Genomic DNA, 18519 nt, shown 5'->3' on the forward strand with positions numbered 1-18519 from the left:
ACTTTAAGCACCTTTCTGGATGACTAGCTCTATAGTGGGAGAAAAATAGAAATCTTTCCATTGAGGTTAAGTCCCTATTTAAAAAATATTGCATTCTCTATTCGGTTTTTTGTTTAATATCCTCATTTCCTCCCTTCTGCCTTTGTCTTCTATAATGAGTATAGAAAATTTGTGGAATGAAGCAGAAAAGTATCTCAAAACACACTTTTTTTTCCTGGTTTTTGGATCTAATTTCTAAAGAATGCTATTTTAAATATTTATATACATTCTTTGAACACCAGGTAGCCAAACCAATAAGGAAAGTTAATTTTCTGTTTATGGCTTTTGCATCTTTAGTGTTACTCCCACCGTCTCCTCTGATTCCTAGACCTTTATGTAGACATGTCATTATCCCGTGGCCAACCCTATGAATTTAAAGATGTAAATTACAGCTTATTTATTGGCCGTGCCTTATCTTGTTCTAAATAAATTTACAGGATAGGGCAGCAGTTCTGAATTCTAGACTTGAGACCACTGAAGCGACCATTTGATGAGGTGTACTATGATCAAACACTGGAAAATTCAGGGAGTCGTCTTTGGTTTCTTATTCAAATGAATATAGTCATAAGAAAGTATCTGCTACATAAGAAGGCCAGTGTTAAGCAAATACTCATCACCACTCTTAACTGAAGGGGGGGAGAGGAAGGATTTTTTTAAAAATCAGCATTGCCATACAGTACAGTTCTTAATGAAATGTATTGAGAAATAATCTGGAAACTTCAAGTGTTTTTCCCTATATAAGAATACCTTTCCTGACCTGGGGGTTGTGGTCTTCAGGAAAATAATTTCCCAGAACATTATGACTCCGCATCAGTGTCATATAATACATTGAATAATCAAATGCATTAAGAATATTCACAATGTTAAAGCTTCTGAATGTAAGAACTACAGGCGTAAGCCTTAAACATATATGTACATCAGGTTTAACATGCTTGAGATTCAGACTCAGGGTTGAAAATTTGATCGGGGTCCTTTGCTAAGATAAAAGTTGCAGTTCCTGGCGTGTTCTCTCCCACATATAGTACAACACCCCATGACTTCTTTAAGACTTACCCCTAAATGCTCCCTGCTAATGGATAAAGAGCTATGGAGGAGTTTGAGTTACCAGCCATTATCTGTACTTAAGTTTTTAAAGAAAACAGTGGCCACATCTTAGCATTACACAGAGATCAAACTGAGGCTGTTTCTTCTTACTTTGTTCATTGTCTTTGAAGGCTTGTATCCTTAATAGAGTTAACACTTACTTGAGGAAAATTCCCAAACAACTCTCCTGAGTTGCTACTGCTCCCCCCCCCATTTTTATATTCTTTTCTTATAGTTTTATCATTCAAATATAAACTCTTTCTTAGACTTAATGAAAGGCTGCTTGCTGCTTTCTGAAATTAAGTCAGGTAAATTCATACCGAGTTAGATTTTTTTCATTTAAATGAAATATATAAGATGAACAGTTCAACAGCATGTGGCTTCATGGCCACATTTATTTGTGATTTGGTTCTTATTTTTAGCAAGCAGGGAGGGTGCCACATAAAACCTGGTGTAGTTCAGAGAAACCTTTGCCCATCAGTTACATATACTTTTCCAGTCAGTCTGCCATTTACATGAAGTGTTCTGTATTAATGACTGAGCATGGGCATTACCACAGTTGTACCATCTTTTTTAAACTACATTTTTAGGACCACATTTTCATTGCAGTGAGATGCTCCCTGTAATTTAATGGTCCTTAGTGTACTAACTGAAGGCAAGATACTCTGAAGAGATGCTCGAGAAGTTTGAATTTTCTACTTCTTGTATATTTTTCAGGTTTGATATTTGCTGAGTGGGTATGTATATTTTGTTTAACTTTGCTTTTAGTGGAAGTTTTAAATTTTTGAGAAGATCAAGCAGAAATAGAAATCCATTGCATATATATATAAATATATTTACCCCATCTTGTAGATTTTGGTTAGTGAAACACAGATGGGAGTGGGGTTTTATTGTAAGAAGAAGAAGAAGAATGAAAGGAAACTAAAGTTAGAGAACCCTTTCTGTTTGAGCTTCTGTTTAGAAGAGCCAGCTTTTATTACATTGCTGATCCACATGATGAACATTTTGATGCTGTTCCTGACTAAATGGGGAGTATTTAATGAAAAAGGGTTTAGGTTACATTTAAGAATTTATCAGCCATGCACCATTAAAAAATAAACTCACTTGGAACTCTTAAAAAAACTAATAGAAATATGGCACAAAATAGAAATAATTTAGTGATACCAACATGGATTAGTAATTAAATTGGCAAAGGCATAAACAGAAGATAGTCCTTAATGTTCCTAGAAATTGTGGCAAACAGCAGATGCTGTTATTATTTGTTGAATGAATCAGGAGTTAGGTCTGTACTTATTACTATATCAGTACATTGAACACATGAGAAGGTTGCATTTCAATATATTGGAAACATTGAATTGCTGAAGAAAAGCTGGAAAAATAAATATAGACTTGGAAGAAAATGAAGATGCTCTACTACCTTGGTCACCATACAAAAAAATCAGAGAAATTGACTACTCACTGTAAGTGTAACCAATCCTTTTTAGGTGAACATATAGGAAAACTACATATTAATATTTATGGATAGACCAAATCATCATAATTATGCCAGGAGACTCAGAAGTAATAAGACAGACATATTTAACTAAATAAAACGTAAAATATTTTTATGGCTAAACCATCACCCAAAGTCAATTGAGAAATAATAACTTATATTAGTTTCTATGTTATTTTAAAAATTTTGTTGAATTTATTGGGGTGACATTGATTAACAAAATTAAATAAGTTTCAGGTGCACAGTTCTATAATATATCTTATGGATATTGTATTCTGTGTTCAGCACCCCAAGTCAAGTCTCCTTCTATCACCATTTATGCCCATTTACCCTCTTTTACCTCCTCTATCATAATAATGTTTAAAAATCATTAAAAAGGCTGATAATGAAAGAATAATAGGCATAGAAAAATTAAATTCTAAGTAACAAGACTGTCAAATATATTAATATTTGATCAAACTCAGAACAAGTTCAGAAAACAACAAAAAAACTCTTTCACATCTGTCAGCCTGGGCAAAGCTTAAAAAGGTGTCACATTGGCCAGGGTTGGAACTTATAAACAGGTAGCTAAGGAGTACTCTATTTGCATTCCTGGCAGAACTGCAAAGTGTTACAACAATGGACAACCAATCTGAAGACAGCCATAAACATTACAAGTACATACATTCTTTCAGTCATGTTTCTCAGTCTCTGCACTATTGACATTCTGGGCCAGATCATTGCCTGTGGTGGTCTCTCCTGTGCATTGCAGGATGTTTAGGGCATCTTTGGGCTCTACCTACACCTCCCATTGACAGGGAAAAGTGTCTCTGGACATTGCTCAATGTGCCCTGGGGTTACAATACTGCCTCTAGTGGAGAATCAGAATTTTAATGTAACAATCTCAAAACATTTTTGTATAATGGTTATAATAGCAACACATTAAGAAAGTATATGGAAAGCTTTCAATGTGTGAATAGCACAACCACATCCTAAAATATTATGTGCACGTGGTAATAAATACTTGGCATCATGCTAGTTGTTTTGGGGGGGAAGACCATGAGGCATTTTTGAGTAATAAGGAAGAGTGGACACAGAAAAAAAAGACTGTAAAACACATGAAGAGAATTTCTGATGAGCACAGGTTGGTATTTATATATTTGTACAAAAGCATATGAGTGTATATAACATGGGAAGAGAAGTATTTTAATAAACTAAGAACTTATGGAATAAAGATTCTCAGTAGGAATGGAATTAGGTTAAGTATAGTGGTTACAAAACAATTGTAGGAAATACTAATAACTTAATAATATCAACATGGGCCACAAATTCCAGGTTAAATTTCCAAAAACTTGGAAATAAAAGAATATTAAAGAAGAGCTTTTAATATCAGGGAGAAAGCAGAATCTAAGTTATAATTTCTACTTATATAAAGATATATGGATTCAATTTGCTACTGTAATTAAAGGTAATTTTTAATCAAATATAAAATAGATTGTTTTCCACAGGACAGTAGGTGATGCAAATTTTGGAAATAGAGCTAACCACAAAAGGCTGAAAAGAACAATAAGGAATAATGAAGATGTGAAACAAGTTGGCAATATGTGTGTAAGGTGATTTATTAGTACTATGTACACAGAAGAAAATTCACTTTCATTTTTGTTTTATAGCAAGGATTCACAAGTGAAGAATATAAAAGTAACAGCTGAATGTTATTTTTCATTAAGAAGAGTGAAAAATACAAAAGCAATAGAGAAAATACAATATGTCTGAGTGATACACTTGAGCCCACACTATTAATAACCACTCACAATTCCCCACATATACATACATGAAGGTACTCAATGACAACAAAGTTGGTGGGAAAAACTCCAATTCCTTGTTTAGAAGAATGCAGTAAAAAATAGGAATAAAAACACTCGGACCCCCTATACAAATGTCAAGACTTGTACAGATAATTTACAAGAGTGAAAACAAATGAGTAATGTACAAATATATTTAGATCACAGGTAATGAAGTAATTGAAAAGTTAAACTATTTATCCTACCAATTTTTACTTATGAAATAAAATCTGTTACCTGTGAATTGAATTACCAGAGTGAAAGAAGATCATGTGAAATGTATGTCTTCATGAACTACTATTGTAAAGTAATATTTGTAAGAAATATATTGGATCTGGATCTTTCTCATCAATATGGACATGTAGTTGAATAGACCCTATGATAAAAATAAAAAGGAACTGCCCTCACTTTACTGGACATTCTCCATACTTACTACTCTATGTTCCTACTTCCCCTAGTTGCAAAACTCATTGTACATGTTCCACTTTTACTTGAAATACTTTATGTCTCCCATTGCCACCTTTAATTGAGCTTCCATCAGTTAATTGTCAACAATTACCAATGTGTTGCTGAGTTCAATGTTCATTTCTCCTTTTAGCATCATAACTTACTCATTAATTAGTAAATCAGACAATCAAACAACCATAGGCTGACGGCTGTCAAGAGACCTCAGGTAAATGTGCTTGGCTTTGATTCTCTCTGACACTTTTTCTGTAGTACCTACTGGACCTCTGGACTCACCTGATTGGGAACTCTGAGGGGAAGGTCTCTGTGTGAAAATCCAACCTTCTGGATGATTGATGATAGAGACTGAAGCTCTCTCCCCAGACAGACAGCAGGAAGGAGGCAAGCACAGGTCTCATAGACAAACTTAGGATTCCAAAAGCAACAACCAGGTCCCATCCAGCCCAAGGTCACACACACTGCAGACTGTAGATGAGGAGATATTTACAGCCCCTATGTCTGCTCATTAGGTACTACTCCAGCCTCTAATAATCTGATTTCCCTGTGGGTCTGGACAGAAGAGAATGTTTCCTTGGAGATTCTGTGTTCCCAAAAGACCAGCTTAGAATTCAAGCGAGTCCAGTTTTTACTGGTTCTTGCTCATTACATTTGTTGGCTTTCAGAGGACTAACCTCCTAGTACCTAACCCAAGCCTTATTTAATTTTTTTCCTAAATTTAAGACTGAGGCTCTAGCCTGGATTAAAAAACTTGAATCTCCAAATACAGACTTGTGATACGGACATAGCCCCGGTATCTCCAGAAAGTTACTATTTTTCTTTTCATCAACCAAGTTCCTTCTGTATAAATGTTGAGTGTTACACACTGAGCTTCATGACACATTAGCTAAAATAATTTGGCATTTCAACCTTGCATCACAAGTTAAGAGCTGTCATTTAGTCCCTTACTATGAAATATTCATTTATTATAAAAAATATAATTAAAATATTTGCACTCTAATCTAAGCTTGGAATAGGAAAGTAAATAGATTCTTCACTGTAGCCTCCAGAAGAAACCTAGCCCTGTAAATATCTTGTTTTTAGCTCTCCGAGACCCCATTTCTTGTTTCTGATCTCAGGAATTGTAAGAGCATAAATGTGTTTGTTATAAATCACTTTGTTAGTAATTTACATTAGCATTACATAGTGAATACAGACATTTATCCAATGAAATTTTGTTCAGGAATCTGAGATTAAGTGTCACAATTCATTCATTTAGCCTTTGGGTGAAAGCATTTTGCATTTTAATCCCTCCTAAAGTAGAAGAAATTTGTAATCTTTGGGATGGCGGCAGAGGTGAAACAGATGTCTGCCAAGGACAGGTAGAAGAGGAGTGGACCCTTCCCTCATCAAGCCCTCAGCTGACACTGCGGCCCATTAGAAACCCTAGAGCAAAGAACTCAGAGAGGTCATACCTCATTCCTGACCCACAAAAACTGTGAGATCATAACTATTTGCTGTTAGTTTAGGCCCTTACGTTTAGGGCAATTTGTTGCTAAGGTAAATCACTAACACAACAGATTTGTTCAGAGATTAGGGGGTGAATCAGGAGTTATAGTGTTTGCCTGGTTGAAATGAAATTGTAATAGACATCTGCCCTGGGCTGGCCTCCCCTGAATGCAGAGTCTGAGACAAGGATTGAGTGCAGGTAATTCTTTAGAAAGGAATGTTAGAAAGCATGAGTAAAAAAGAAAGGATGTGAGATAGGGAGGTGTAGATAGCAAATACTGAGAGTTTGAATGAGCTCATTTCTATGGTGGGCATTGAGGCTCAGTCTCTTTAGGGACCTCTCAGAGAGTGTAGGACACACAGTTGAGTAGTGAGGGAGCTGGGGTACTGATCCACCAAAAGTGATGGGGGCTTGTTCCCAGTGATCCCATCTAAAATTAACATTTTGCTATTTCAATCACCATGAATGTCTTGCATTAATTTTGATTTTTTAAATCACTGCATTCAAATAATAGCCATCTTGACTCTTGAGTTCTTTGGTACCCCCTTAAATTTTGTTCCTGAGGCAAGTGCCTCGCTTCTCATCCTGGTACCAGCCCTGGAGTTCATTGATGAGGGCATCAGCACACACTGGAGTAGACTCAAGTGTCATCTTTCACATCTGAATCATGGTGGTCTCAGTTATGCTTCAGTAACAAGCAAACCCCAAATATTAGGGCTTTAAAGCATCAGATATTTTTCTCAGTAGCTGGCTATTGTCAGGTCAAAAAGGAAAAGAAAACAGTGTGTAGATCCTCCTGTCATCTTGCCTTAGATTATTTTTTCTAATGTGGTAAAATACACATAATGTAAAAGTTACCATGTCAGCCACTTTTTAAATTGACAATTTAGTGACATTAAGTACATTCATATGCAACCATCACCATCATTCATCTCCAGATCTTTCTCATCTTCACAAACTGGAACTTGGTCCCCATTAAACATTCATTCCTCATCCTTCTTCCCAGCCCATGGCACCCACAATTCTACTTTTGGTCTCTATGAGTTTGACTCCTCTGAGGACCTCATAAAAATGAAGTCACATGGTACTTGTCCTTTTATGACTGGTTAATTTCACTCAGCATAATGTCCTTAAGGCTCATCCGTGTTGTAGCATGTGTGAGAATTTTCTTCCTTTTATTAGAAACTAGAGGCCTAGTGCATGAAATTCATGCAGGGGGCGGGGGTGTCCCTCAGCCCAGCCTGCACCCTCTCCAATCCAGGACCCCTCGGGGGATGGCCAACTGCCTCTTGCAATCTGGACTGCTGGCTCCTAACTGCTTGCTTGCCTGCCTGACTGATCACCCCTAACCCCGCTGCCTGCTTAATCGCCCCTTACCCACCTCTGCCTGCCTACCTGATCGCCCCTAACTGCTCCCTTACCAGCCTGCTCACCCCTAACTGCTCCCCTGCTGGCCTGCTTGCCCCTAACCACCTGTGCCTCGTCCCACACCCAGGACCCAGATTTCCTCTTCTTGCCTGTCACAGGCACTAGGGACCCAGGCTTCCCTCCCTCTGGCCGGCCACAGGCACCCAGGACCTGGGCCAGCTTTGTGCAGGCAGGCCGCAGGTGCAGGGGACCGTGGGCTGGTGGCTTGTACCTCTCCCAGGCTGCAGCCACGGGTTCTGGTGTCCAGGACCCAGGGCAGGCAGCTTGTCCCTCTCCCAGACTGCAGCCTGGCTGGTCCCCATTTCTCTCTCCCCAGTGTTGAGTGTCTGATCCATTATGGCATTATGGTGTGAGGGCATGATGACTATTAGCATATTAGCTCTTTTATTATGTAGGATTTGAAGTGGTAAAAAACACATAACAAAATTTAACATTGTAACTATTTTTAAGTATGCAGTTCAGTATTGTTAATTACATGCACATTGTTGTGCAATCAACCTCCAAAACTTTTTCATTTTCTTGCAAAACTGAAACTTTCCACCCACTAAACTTTAACTCCATAGTCCCCCTTCTCCCAGGTCTGGTAAAAACCATTCTGTTTTCTGTTTCTATGAATTTGACTACTTTAGATATGTCATGTAAGTGAAACCATGTAGTATTTGTCTTTTTGTGACTGGCTTCTCTCACTGAGCATAACATTAGCAACTCTCTCTCCTCTTTAAAATAACAATTTCTCTGTTGTATGTGCATTTCAAATGCTACCTCCTTCCATCAGGACCTGCACCCCCAACAAATACAAGTATCAGATTGGAAATTATTAAGAATATGTTAAGAGCAGGTAAATAAAAAGAAAAGCAATGTCTACATGAGGGTGACAAAAATATAATTATCAAGAAAACAATAGGTTTCTAGCTCTGTTAATCAATGAGTTAAATCCCTGGACTCCAGATATCTGGAAGGAAAAAATTTTAGTTTTCTTCAGCCTAGAAATAGTAAGCAGGAGGCAAGTGGCAGAGGGGGCATGTTTATATTTGGAGGGTTTGACTTTCTAGTGTAGAATTTCCACATATGCTCATTAAACATATATTTATTCTCACTCTCTAAGATCATTCAGCCATTCAGGGCAGTGGCAGAAATAAAATTTTTCTGAAGCAAAATATACACACGTGATAGACACTTTCCAGAGATGGCCTCAGTTTTTTTTGTTTGCTTTCATGTCTTTGGTAATGTGACTGCGAGTTCCAGAAGAGTAGTCTTTTCCTCCATGTTTGAATCTGGGCTGGACTTAAGATTTTTTATTTGTTTGGGCCAATAGAATATGGTGGAAGTGACAGTGTGCTTTACCAGGCCTTGGTGCATTGCTGCTGCTCTCTTTCAAAATCTTGCCTCAACCATGTGAACAAATCCAGGTGGGCCTTTCAGGGAAGGAGAGGACTTGTGGACAGAGCTCATTTATCCCAGCCAAGCCTTCCCTAAATGAGTCACAGTAGTAGCTAAGCCCCTAATACATTAGAAAGCCCAGCCAAGGTCTGCAGAGACATCTGAGCTGACCCATAGCTGACTACCGATTCATGAAGAGACCAGCTGAGATCAGAACAACTCCACACTACACAAATCCCTTGGAAAATAAAGGAATTGTATTAAACATTTACCTTTAGGATGGCTTGTTATATAGCAACTAGAGGCCCAGTGCACAAATTCGTGCAAGGGTGGGGGGTCCCTCGGCCTGGCTAGTGATTAAGGTCTATTGGGGGCCAGCTGGCTAGAGGGGGAGGGACCCTGGGAGGTTGGCTGGCTGGCTCTTCCCCCATCAGGGTGGGGGGACCTGATCAAGTGTGGGACTGGCTGGGGGAAGGATCGTGGGAGGTTGGGGAAGGGCCAATTGGGGCCCAGATCTGGCCGGTTGGCCACCGCAGTGCATATCATAGCAACCAGTTGTTCTGCCATTTCAGGTTGCTGGGCTTTTATATATATAGATAGTGAATTGAAACTATAGTCAAAGCAAACAGAACTGAAGGAAATTTTAATAATCTGCTACTTGTTACTTTTGGCATTTCTACTGCTATTTGAGGACAGCATTCACAATTATTCTGTTATTTCAATATATTTTAGATAACTGTATAAAAGTGACCCCTTCCAGGTAGTCAGGACAGGGTGGAAGGACATGCATGTTTGTTCAGAAATTTTGTGGGTCTTATTCACATGAGTAGGCAGAATTTTATCTCCTGTGTGATTCATCCTTTGATCATAAAGATTGAAGATATTCCCAAGTGTAAAGGAGATATATATTGTATGATATTGAGATTGTTCACTCACTTCCCTTCAGTGGATTTGAAAAAATTTAGAAAAGGGGAGATATTAAAGGAGTCACATTAGTAGGGAGCACATTTAAAGTTTTTAAGGAACCCCGGAGGGTATGGCTCAGTTGGTTCACCATTGTCCAATGCACCGAAATGTTGCTGGTTGTATTCCCAGTCAGGGGACATGTCCAGGTGGTGGGTTTGAGCCCTGGTTTGAATGCTTTGGGAGACAACTGATCAATGTTTCTCTCTCATATAGATGCTTTCTCTCTCTCTCTCTCTCTCTCTCTCTCTCTCTCTCTCTCTCTCCCTCTCACTTTATTTATTTATTTATTTATTCAGTTTATTTTTTTAAAATATATTTTATTGATTTTTTACAGAGAGGAAGGGAGAGGGATAGAGAGTCAGAAACATCAATGAGAGAGAAACATCAATCAGCTGCTTTCTGCACACCCCGTACTGGGGATGTGCCCGCAACCAAGGTACATGCCCTTGACCGGAATCGAACCTGGGACCCTTCATTCTGCACGCCGACACTCTATCCACTGAGCAAAACCGGTTAGGACTCTCCCTCTCACTTTAAAAAAATCAATGAAAAAGAAAGTATTCAAGCAGAAACAATGAAATAATTCAGAAAAAATTCATGATACTCTATGTAATCTTTCACTCCAGTGAATAAGGAGCCTTACAAATGGGAAGCATATTTCACACTTTATTGAGTAGATATGGGCCATGAAAAACATTTTTGTACAGAAAAAAATTGTATGCTTATTATTGCTTAAGCACATTTAAGGTCATCTCTGACTCTAACCATATTAGATCAATCTATCTATTAAAATATATATTTCCTTGTAGACTCTTCCTGAAAACAATGTGTTTGATAGTCAATTTTTGCCAGTGGCTATGATAGACATGTGGACACAGAGCTGGATAATAGAATGAAGAATATAAAACCAGGAGACCAGCTATACAACATGCTAGCATGTCAAAAAGTCTACATTATCAAGAAGAGCACCTATAGAAATAATGATGAAATAGAAGTGAAAACTGTGGTCTCAGAGTTACCTCTAAAATGAAATTATGCAAATGACCTTAGTAGCCAAGTATAATTTTGTCCATAGTGGTAGTATAATTCCTAACTATTCTTTTAGGAAAACAATAGAGAATTTACTTATAATAAAATATGTCATAAGAGAATAAATTACGCTAAACTAATTCATGTTAACCCATGACATAAATGAGAATTTTCAAATCCATATGGTCAAAATATTGGTTTTATTTCTGTCAGACTTCTGGCTCTGAGGATTTGCACCCTGCATTCCTGGCAATTTTTCAGCCTAGTAAAATTAGCCCTTGAAAAGCTTACCAGCCAAGGAGTCTTTGAAGGGCCTTCTTTATGTCCTTGTTCCTCAGACTGTAGATGAAGGGGTTCAGCATGGGTGTGACCACAGTGTACATCACTGAGGCTGTTGCACTTGATTGTGCATTTTGGGAAGCAGCAGAGCTGAGGTAAACTCCTAGGATCGTACTATAAAATAAGGAGACAACTGAGAGGTGAGAGGCACAGGTAGAAAATGCTTTATACTTCCCCTGTGCTGAAGGGATTCCACGTATGGAGGAAAGTATCTTAGAGTAAGAGTAAAGGATCCCAGCAAGGGGACCAACACCTAGCAGTCCAGCCGAAAAATACATTACAATGTTGTTAAGAAATGTGTCAGAGCAGGCAAGTTGGAGCACCTGATTGAGTTCACAGAAAAAGTGGGGGATTTCCAAGTCGGAGCAGAAAGACAGTCGCAACACCATTAAGCTTTCTAACAAGGAATGCAGTGAACACATGACCCAGGACACCAATACCAGTAGTCCACAGAACCGGGGGTTCATGATGACCATGTAGTGCAGAGGGTGGCGGATGGCCACAAACCGATCATAGGCCATCACGGTCAGGATAAAGCTGTCCAACAGTGCAAAGAGGATATAAAAATACATCTGTGTGAGGCAGCCTTCATAGGTGATGGCTTTGCTCTGTGTCTGGATGTTCCACAGCATCTTTGGGATGGTGGTGGAGGTGAAACAGATGTCTACCAAGGACAGGTTGCAGAGGAAGAAGTACATGGGTGTGTGGAGGTGGGAGTCTGAGCTGACGGCCAGTATGATGACCAGGTTTCCGAACACAGTGATCAGGTACATGGAGAGGAAAAGCCCAAACATGAGGGACTGTAGTTCCAGTGCTTGTGAAATTCCCAGAAGAAGAAATTCTGAAATTTGTGTACCATTGCCTGGTTCCATGTTTCACAGTTGACTACCATAAAATAGAAAAAAATGAATGAGTAACTATCACATTAGCCAGCATTGGTAATTGAGAATAAATGACATATATATTTTAGAACCAGGAAAATAATTTCCGTTGTTGGTGTGATCTGATCCCCAATAAGGTATCTCTATTGGTATTTGTCATTAGAATTTCCTTTTCTACCATCAACCTGTTCTTCCAACATAATGTATATGGCTGTTTTATTGAAGATCTCTTTCATGCATTTTAGGGATACAGAGTGACTATGGACCACTCTTTAGGCACCATTCAGGGTATGGGCTTCTGAAAAACAATCTCTACACACTAACAATTGAGAACATTATCAAATATATATTAACAAAACATATTCAATGGTGCAGCTTCTATAAAAAAGTAAATCACATCAAATGGATAGATATAGAAGGTACTCTTTTTATAGACGTTAGCCAAGACTTGCCAACAAATGACACTTAAACAAATACCTCAAAGACTGCTAACTAGGAGACGGAGGGAGATCTGTTTGCCAAGCAGAAGGGACAGCCAGTGCAAAGGCCCTGAGGAAGAAGATTGTTTAGAAAATCAGGGATCATAATGAGTCAGTGTGTCAAATGAAATTAGCACAGCAGATCAGGATAAGAGATGATATGAGAGAAATTGAGAAATAAGGAAGCTGTGTGTTGGTGTTGAAACTTCAAGTCACAGAGAGTGCCTTGTACACAAAGTGTAAATTTTGCACTTTATTAATCTGGTTGCAAATGCATGCCATGAATTTAAAAGGATCTCCTTGTTATCTTCCCTTGATATTTTAGTCACATTGGAATATATCAGTCCAGGCACCTCTGCTCTGAGGACTGCTCTCAGTTTACAGGCCATATCCGTGCGTGCGCGCGCGTGCACGCTCACACCCACACACACCACACACACACACACACACACACACACACACACACACACACACACAACACAACACGCCATGGCCTCTTCATCTGTGTTATTTCCATGTCCTTCTCACTCCCACACTATGTAGGTTATGAGAAGATAAAGTCAAAGTGCCCAGATTAAGTGTCTTTTCCAAAAATAATTTAGAAATATTACTTAAATATTCTTATATTAGGTCTCCCATGAGCAAATAAGCCTGGGGTTTCATACTGCTATGCCCTTTTTCTGTCCTATACTTAAGTACATTAAATAAACATAGAGGGAAAGAGAGCAATCAAATGAACATGAGGAAGAAAAGAGATCTAATTAGCTCAGGTGGTCCCTGAAGGACAATGAGGAAGAAAAATCTCCTTTGGGTTCTGGCTGCTTTCCAAACTTAATTACACCCTTTTGAGGTTAAACAATAATAACAAAGTAGAAAAAATAAATTTGCTCAATTTGTAGTTATAGATATGTGGTGTGACTACCCCAAGTGAAATCTGACCAAAAATAAAATAATAACTCACAAAGGAAATATACAAAAACAACACAGGTTGAAAATTTTCACATCAAGCAGAAATGACTGTTTTTGCCTCTTCTATATTTATTTGATGAATCAGTTTTTGTATGGTTGATGGCAGATGAGAAGAAGCCTCTTTCTAATTTATCTTATGTGGTATCTCTGTTTTTCTTGGACTTTGGGTTTTGATCTCATTTTTGACAAATCAATGAGCACAGTCTAATTCTGGTTCTGGTCTTCATGCAACATGCACAGGCCTCCCAGGACATGTTCAATAAATCCTGCACAGGCCATGAGGAGCCACCCTTCTACACTGAGTAACTTTTTTTCATATGATTTATGCCTGAACACATTGTCATGCAAACATTTTTTTATTGTACTCTGTCTTCACCATCACAGTGCCAGATCCAGACAAGCAGGGCTTCACCAGTTTTGTTCACCGTTGTATTTTCACAACTGTTTGTGAATATATGTGCACTTATATAGGCACACCTTTAAGTAAATGTGAAGTTGTGAAATGAAAGGAATGACAGGGAGAATGAAACCTGGTTAAACAGAGTGAATTCCAAGCAACTGTATTAAAGAAAATTGAGTGGAACATCAAAAACTAACCAAAACCAGATGTAATAAATAGCAATAATTTAGGGTTACCAACATAGATTAGTAATTAAAATTGGCAATGGCATAAATATAGAACATAATCTATAATGTTTCTAGAAATTGTGGCAAACAGCAGATGCTCCATTATTATTTGTTGAATGAATCAGGAATTAGGAGTCAGTATATAAGTGCACTGAACCCATGGTAAGGTTCCATTTCAATATATTTGGAACGACAGAATTGTTGATTAAAAGCTGGAAAAATAATGACCTGGAAAAAAGTAAAGTTGTTCCCCTACCTCAGTCGCTTTACAAAAATTCAGAGAAATTACCTATTCACTGTTAAGTATAACCAATTTAGGTGAAATGATAGAAAACTGCAAATTAACATGTATCGGTGGGCCAAACCATTGTAATTAAGTCAGGAGACTCAGAAGTAATAAGACAGACATGTTTAACTAAATAAAACATAAAACATTATTATGGCCAAAACATCCCCCAAAGTCCATGGAGAAATAATAATTTATACTTATGATAATTCCAAATTTTATTTTAAATTTCATACAATTTACTAGGTTGACATTGGTTAATAAAATTATATAGGTTTCAGTTGTACAATTCTATAATATATCATATATATATTGTATTGTGTGTTCAGCATCCCAAGTCAAATCTCTTTCCATTACCATTTATCTCCCCATTACCTTCTTCTCCCTCTCCCAACATCATAATGCCAGCACATTATCCCAACCCTGATTTAAGATATTTCTTGTGTGGATTGGAAAACTCTAATCTCCAAATATTGACTTGCCGTAAGGACAGAGATCCACAATATCTACATAAAATTGCTACTTTTCTTATCAACAAGGGGGAGAACTAAATTCCTTTAATATAAACTTTGATCATTGTATACTGCACTTAATTACACATTAGCCAAAATAATTTGGCATTTCCACCTTATATCACAAGTTAAAGCTGTCATTTAGTCCTACTCACTGTGAAATATTAAACTATAGGAAATATATTTTGATTTTTTGCACTATAATCTAAATATAGAATAAGAAAATAAGTATATTCTTCTTTGTAGCCTCCAGAAGGAACATAGCCTTCATTTTAGCCCAATGAGACCCATTTCCTGTTTCTGACCTCATGAATTGTAACAGCATAAATGTGTTTGTTTTAAATCACTAAGTGGAAATTTTACATTGATATTGAAAAGTAAATATAGACATCTATCCAATGAAATTGTTCAGAAAACTGAGATTACATGTCTGAATTCATTCATTTAGTATCTTCTAGATAAAGGAACCTTGTGTTGTAATCCCCCTTAAGTAGAAGTAACTTATAGTCAGTTGGAGATATTCTGCTTCTTTATATGGTAGAGAATTTCTTATTGCACAAATGTAAATGTGCTTCAGACTTTAATGTATTTGAAGCATTAACATAGGAAAAGTAATTCATCATCTAAGTTCATGTCTATCGTTTATTTGAAATCTTCATGTCTAAATTTCTATATATTTTCATTTTATATTAGAACCGGGGGTTCATGATGACCATGTAGTGCAGAGGGTGGCAGATGGCCACAAACCGATCATAGGCCATCACGGTCAGGATAAAGCTGTCCAACAGTGCAAAGAGGATATAAAAATACATCTGTGTGATGCAGCCTTCATAGGTGATGACTTCACTCTGTGTCTGGATGTTCACCAGCATCTTTGGGATGGTGGTGGAGGTGAAGCAGATGTCTACCAAGGACAAATTGGAGAGGAAGAAGTACATGGGTGTGTGGGGTTAGACCTCCAAAGGCAGATACCCGTTTCCTATGTTTAGTCATTCCCTCACACTGAGGAGGACATCTTTCTCAGGCAGACCTTTGCTATCCAGGCAGTTTTTCCTGGGGGAGGCAATTGCCCCACCCTATTGAAAAACACCTTGCTCCACCCTATGGCATTTCTGAGGCCCAATAAGAGACTGAGAATAATAATCAGCCTGAAGGCAGAAGAAATTGCTCCACCATGTGGCAAAACCTCTTGCCTCCCCCCCCCTTTGGTGATAGCTTGAGGCTAATCAAGACAATACAATCATACTGCAGAGGTGGGTCTCTGGAGGCTTTGAGTCTTTGTCCTAATTTGGGGCCCAGGGCTAGGAAAAGAAGACTTTGGTGCACTTCTTTCCAAAGGCACCAAGCAACAGCAGAGGGAACCACAAGTGGTGGATTGCTGATACCTCCAAACAGGGTATGCAGGGCCAGTCAGAAACAGTGTCTCACACTGTCCTGCACTAGAAATTGGGAGACATAGCCGATCTACCGAATACAGTCACAAACCAAAACAGGCAGCAAAAATGGGGATACAAGATAAAATAAGCCCCAATGAAAGAATAAGAGAGTTTTCCCAAAGAACTACATGAAATGAAGATAAGAAATTTATCAGACATAGAGCTCAGAGTAATGATGGCAAAGATGCTCAACAGCTTGAGAGAAGATGTAGTAACTATGAATAATGACACAACAATAATAAAGAACACAGTGGAAGAAATAAAAAGCAGATTAGAGGAAGCTGAGGATGAGATCAGTGAATTAGAAGATAGGGTAGAATAAATCACTTAATCAGAGAACCAAAAAAAAAACCAAAAACACAGTAGGACAGCTTAAGGGAGCTGTGGGACAATATAAAATGTAACAATATTCATACAATAAGAGTACCAGAAGAGGGAGAAAGTGAGCAAGGAATAAAGAACATGTTTGAAGAAATACTGGCAGAAAGCTTCCCTAAATTGGTGAAGGAAAAAGGCACAGTTGTTAAGGATGCACAGAGAGTCCCAAGCAAGAAGAACCTAAAAGGCGAACATCCAGATACATCATAATGAAAATGTCAAACATTAAAGACAAAGAATTAATCTCAAAGGCTGCAAGGGTAAAGCAATTTGATACCTACAAAGGAGCTCTCATAAGGCTGCCAGCTGATTTTTCATCAGAAAATCTACAGACCAGAAGGGAATGGCATGAAGTATTTAAGCTAATGAAAAGCAAGTATGTAAAACCAAGATTACTATATCCAGCAAACCTACCATTTGAAATAGACAGTGAAATAAAAGCTTTTAAGACAAAAAAAGCTAAAAAAGATTGTCACCACCAAATCAGCACTACAAGAAATGCTAAAATGACTGTTGTAATGAGAAGAAATAGAGAGAAAAGCATAGGCATAAAGAATTTAAATGGCAATAAATAAGTACCTATCAATAATAACCTTAAATGTAAATGGATTAAATGCTCCAACCAAAAGACGTGAAGTAGCTCAATAGATACAAAACCATGAACCAAATATATGCTGTCTATAAGAGATGAACATCAGAACCAAAGACTCACACAGATTGAGAGTGAAGGAATGGACAAAAATTTCCATGCCAATGGAAAAGAAAAATAAGCTGAAGTAGTCATACTCATCTCTGACAAAACAGACTTCAAAATGAAGGCCATCAGAAGAGACAACAAAGGTCACCACATAATACTAAATGGATCGATCCAAAAAGAGGATATAACCCTGGTAAACATATATTGACCCAATATAGGTGCAACTAAATATATAAAAATAAACTTCTAAAGAACTTCAAAGGAGAGTTTGACAACAGTCATAGTAGGGGACTTTAACACCCTGCTGAACTCACTGGATAGATCTTCAAGACAAAAAAATTAACAAGAAAACAGTGACTCTAAAGGACACACTGGATCAGATGGAGTTCATTGACATTTATAGGACATTTCACCCCAAATCTGCAGAATATAGATTTTTCTCAAGTGCACATGGATCATTCACAAAGATAGAGCACATGTTAGGATGCAAAATAAGTCTATGAAAGTTCAAGAAGATTGAAATCATATCAAGCATCTTCTCAGATCACAGTGGAATGGAATTTGAAATCCACTACAGTAAAAAAACACCCCAAAACATTCAAGCACATGGAGGCGAAATAGCATCTTATTAATTAATGAACACTTACCAATGAGATCAAGAAAGAAATTAAAAACTTCCTGGAAACAAATGAAAATGAACACATAATAACCCAAAATCTCTGGAACA

The 18519-nt window shown here is 37.8% G+C and overlaps 1 protein-coding gene and 1 pseudogene across 1 annotated transcript; one reads left to right on the forward strand and one right to left on the reverse strand.

The window, feature by feature from the left end:
• The window catches only part of LOC132234517 (adhesion G protein-coupled receptor E2-like), a 674172-nt pseudogene that overhangs the window by 313674 nt on the left and 341979 nt on the right, over positions 1–18519 (forward strand).
• On the reverse strand, positions 11476–12399 carry LOC132234401 (olfactory receptor 7A5-like). The gene has a single exon (XM_059695392.1). It carries the CDS (start codon positions 12397–12399, stop codon positions 11476–11478), a length of 924 nt encoding a protein of 307 aa, XP_059551375.1.

The sequence above is a fragment of the Myotis daubentonii genome, chromosome 5 (genome assembly GCF_963259705.1).
Source record: "Myotis daubentonii chromosome 5, mMyoDau2.1, whole genome shotgun sequence".
In the NCBI taxonomy this organism is placed as follows: Eukaryota; Metazoa; Chordata; class Mammalia; order Chiroptera; family Vespertilionidae; genus Myotis; species Myotis daubentonii.

Bases quoted from the DNA above. Each gene is read 5' to 3' on its own strand.
- LOC132234401 (XM_059695392.1), bottom strand. From the start codon at position 12,399: ATGGAACCAGGCAATGGTACACAAATTTCAGAATTTCTTCTTCTGGGA.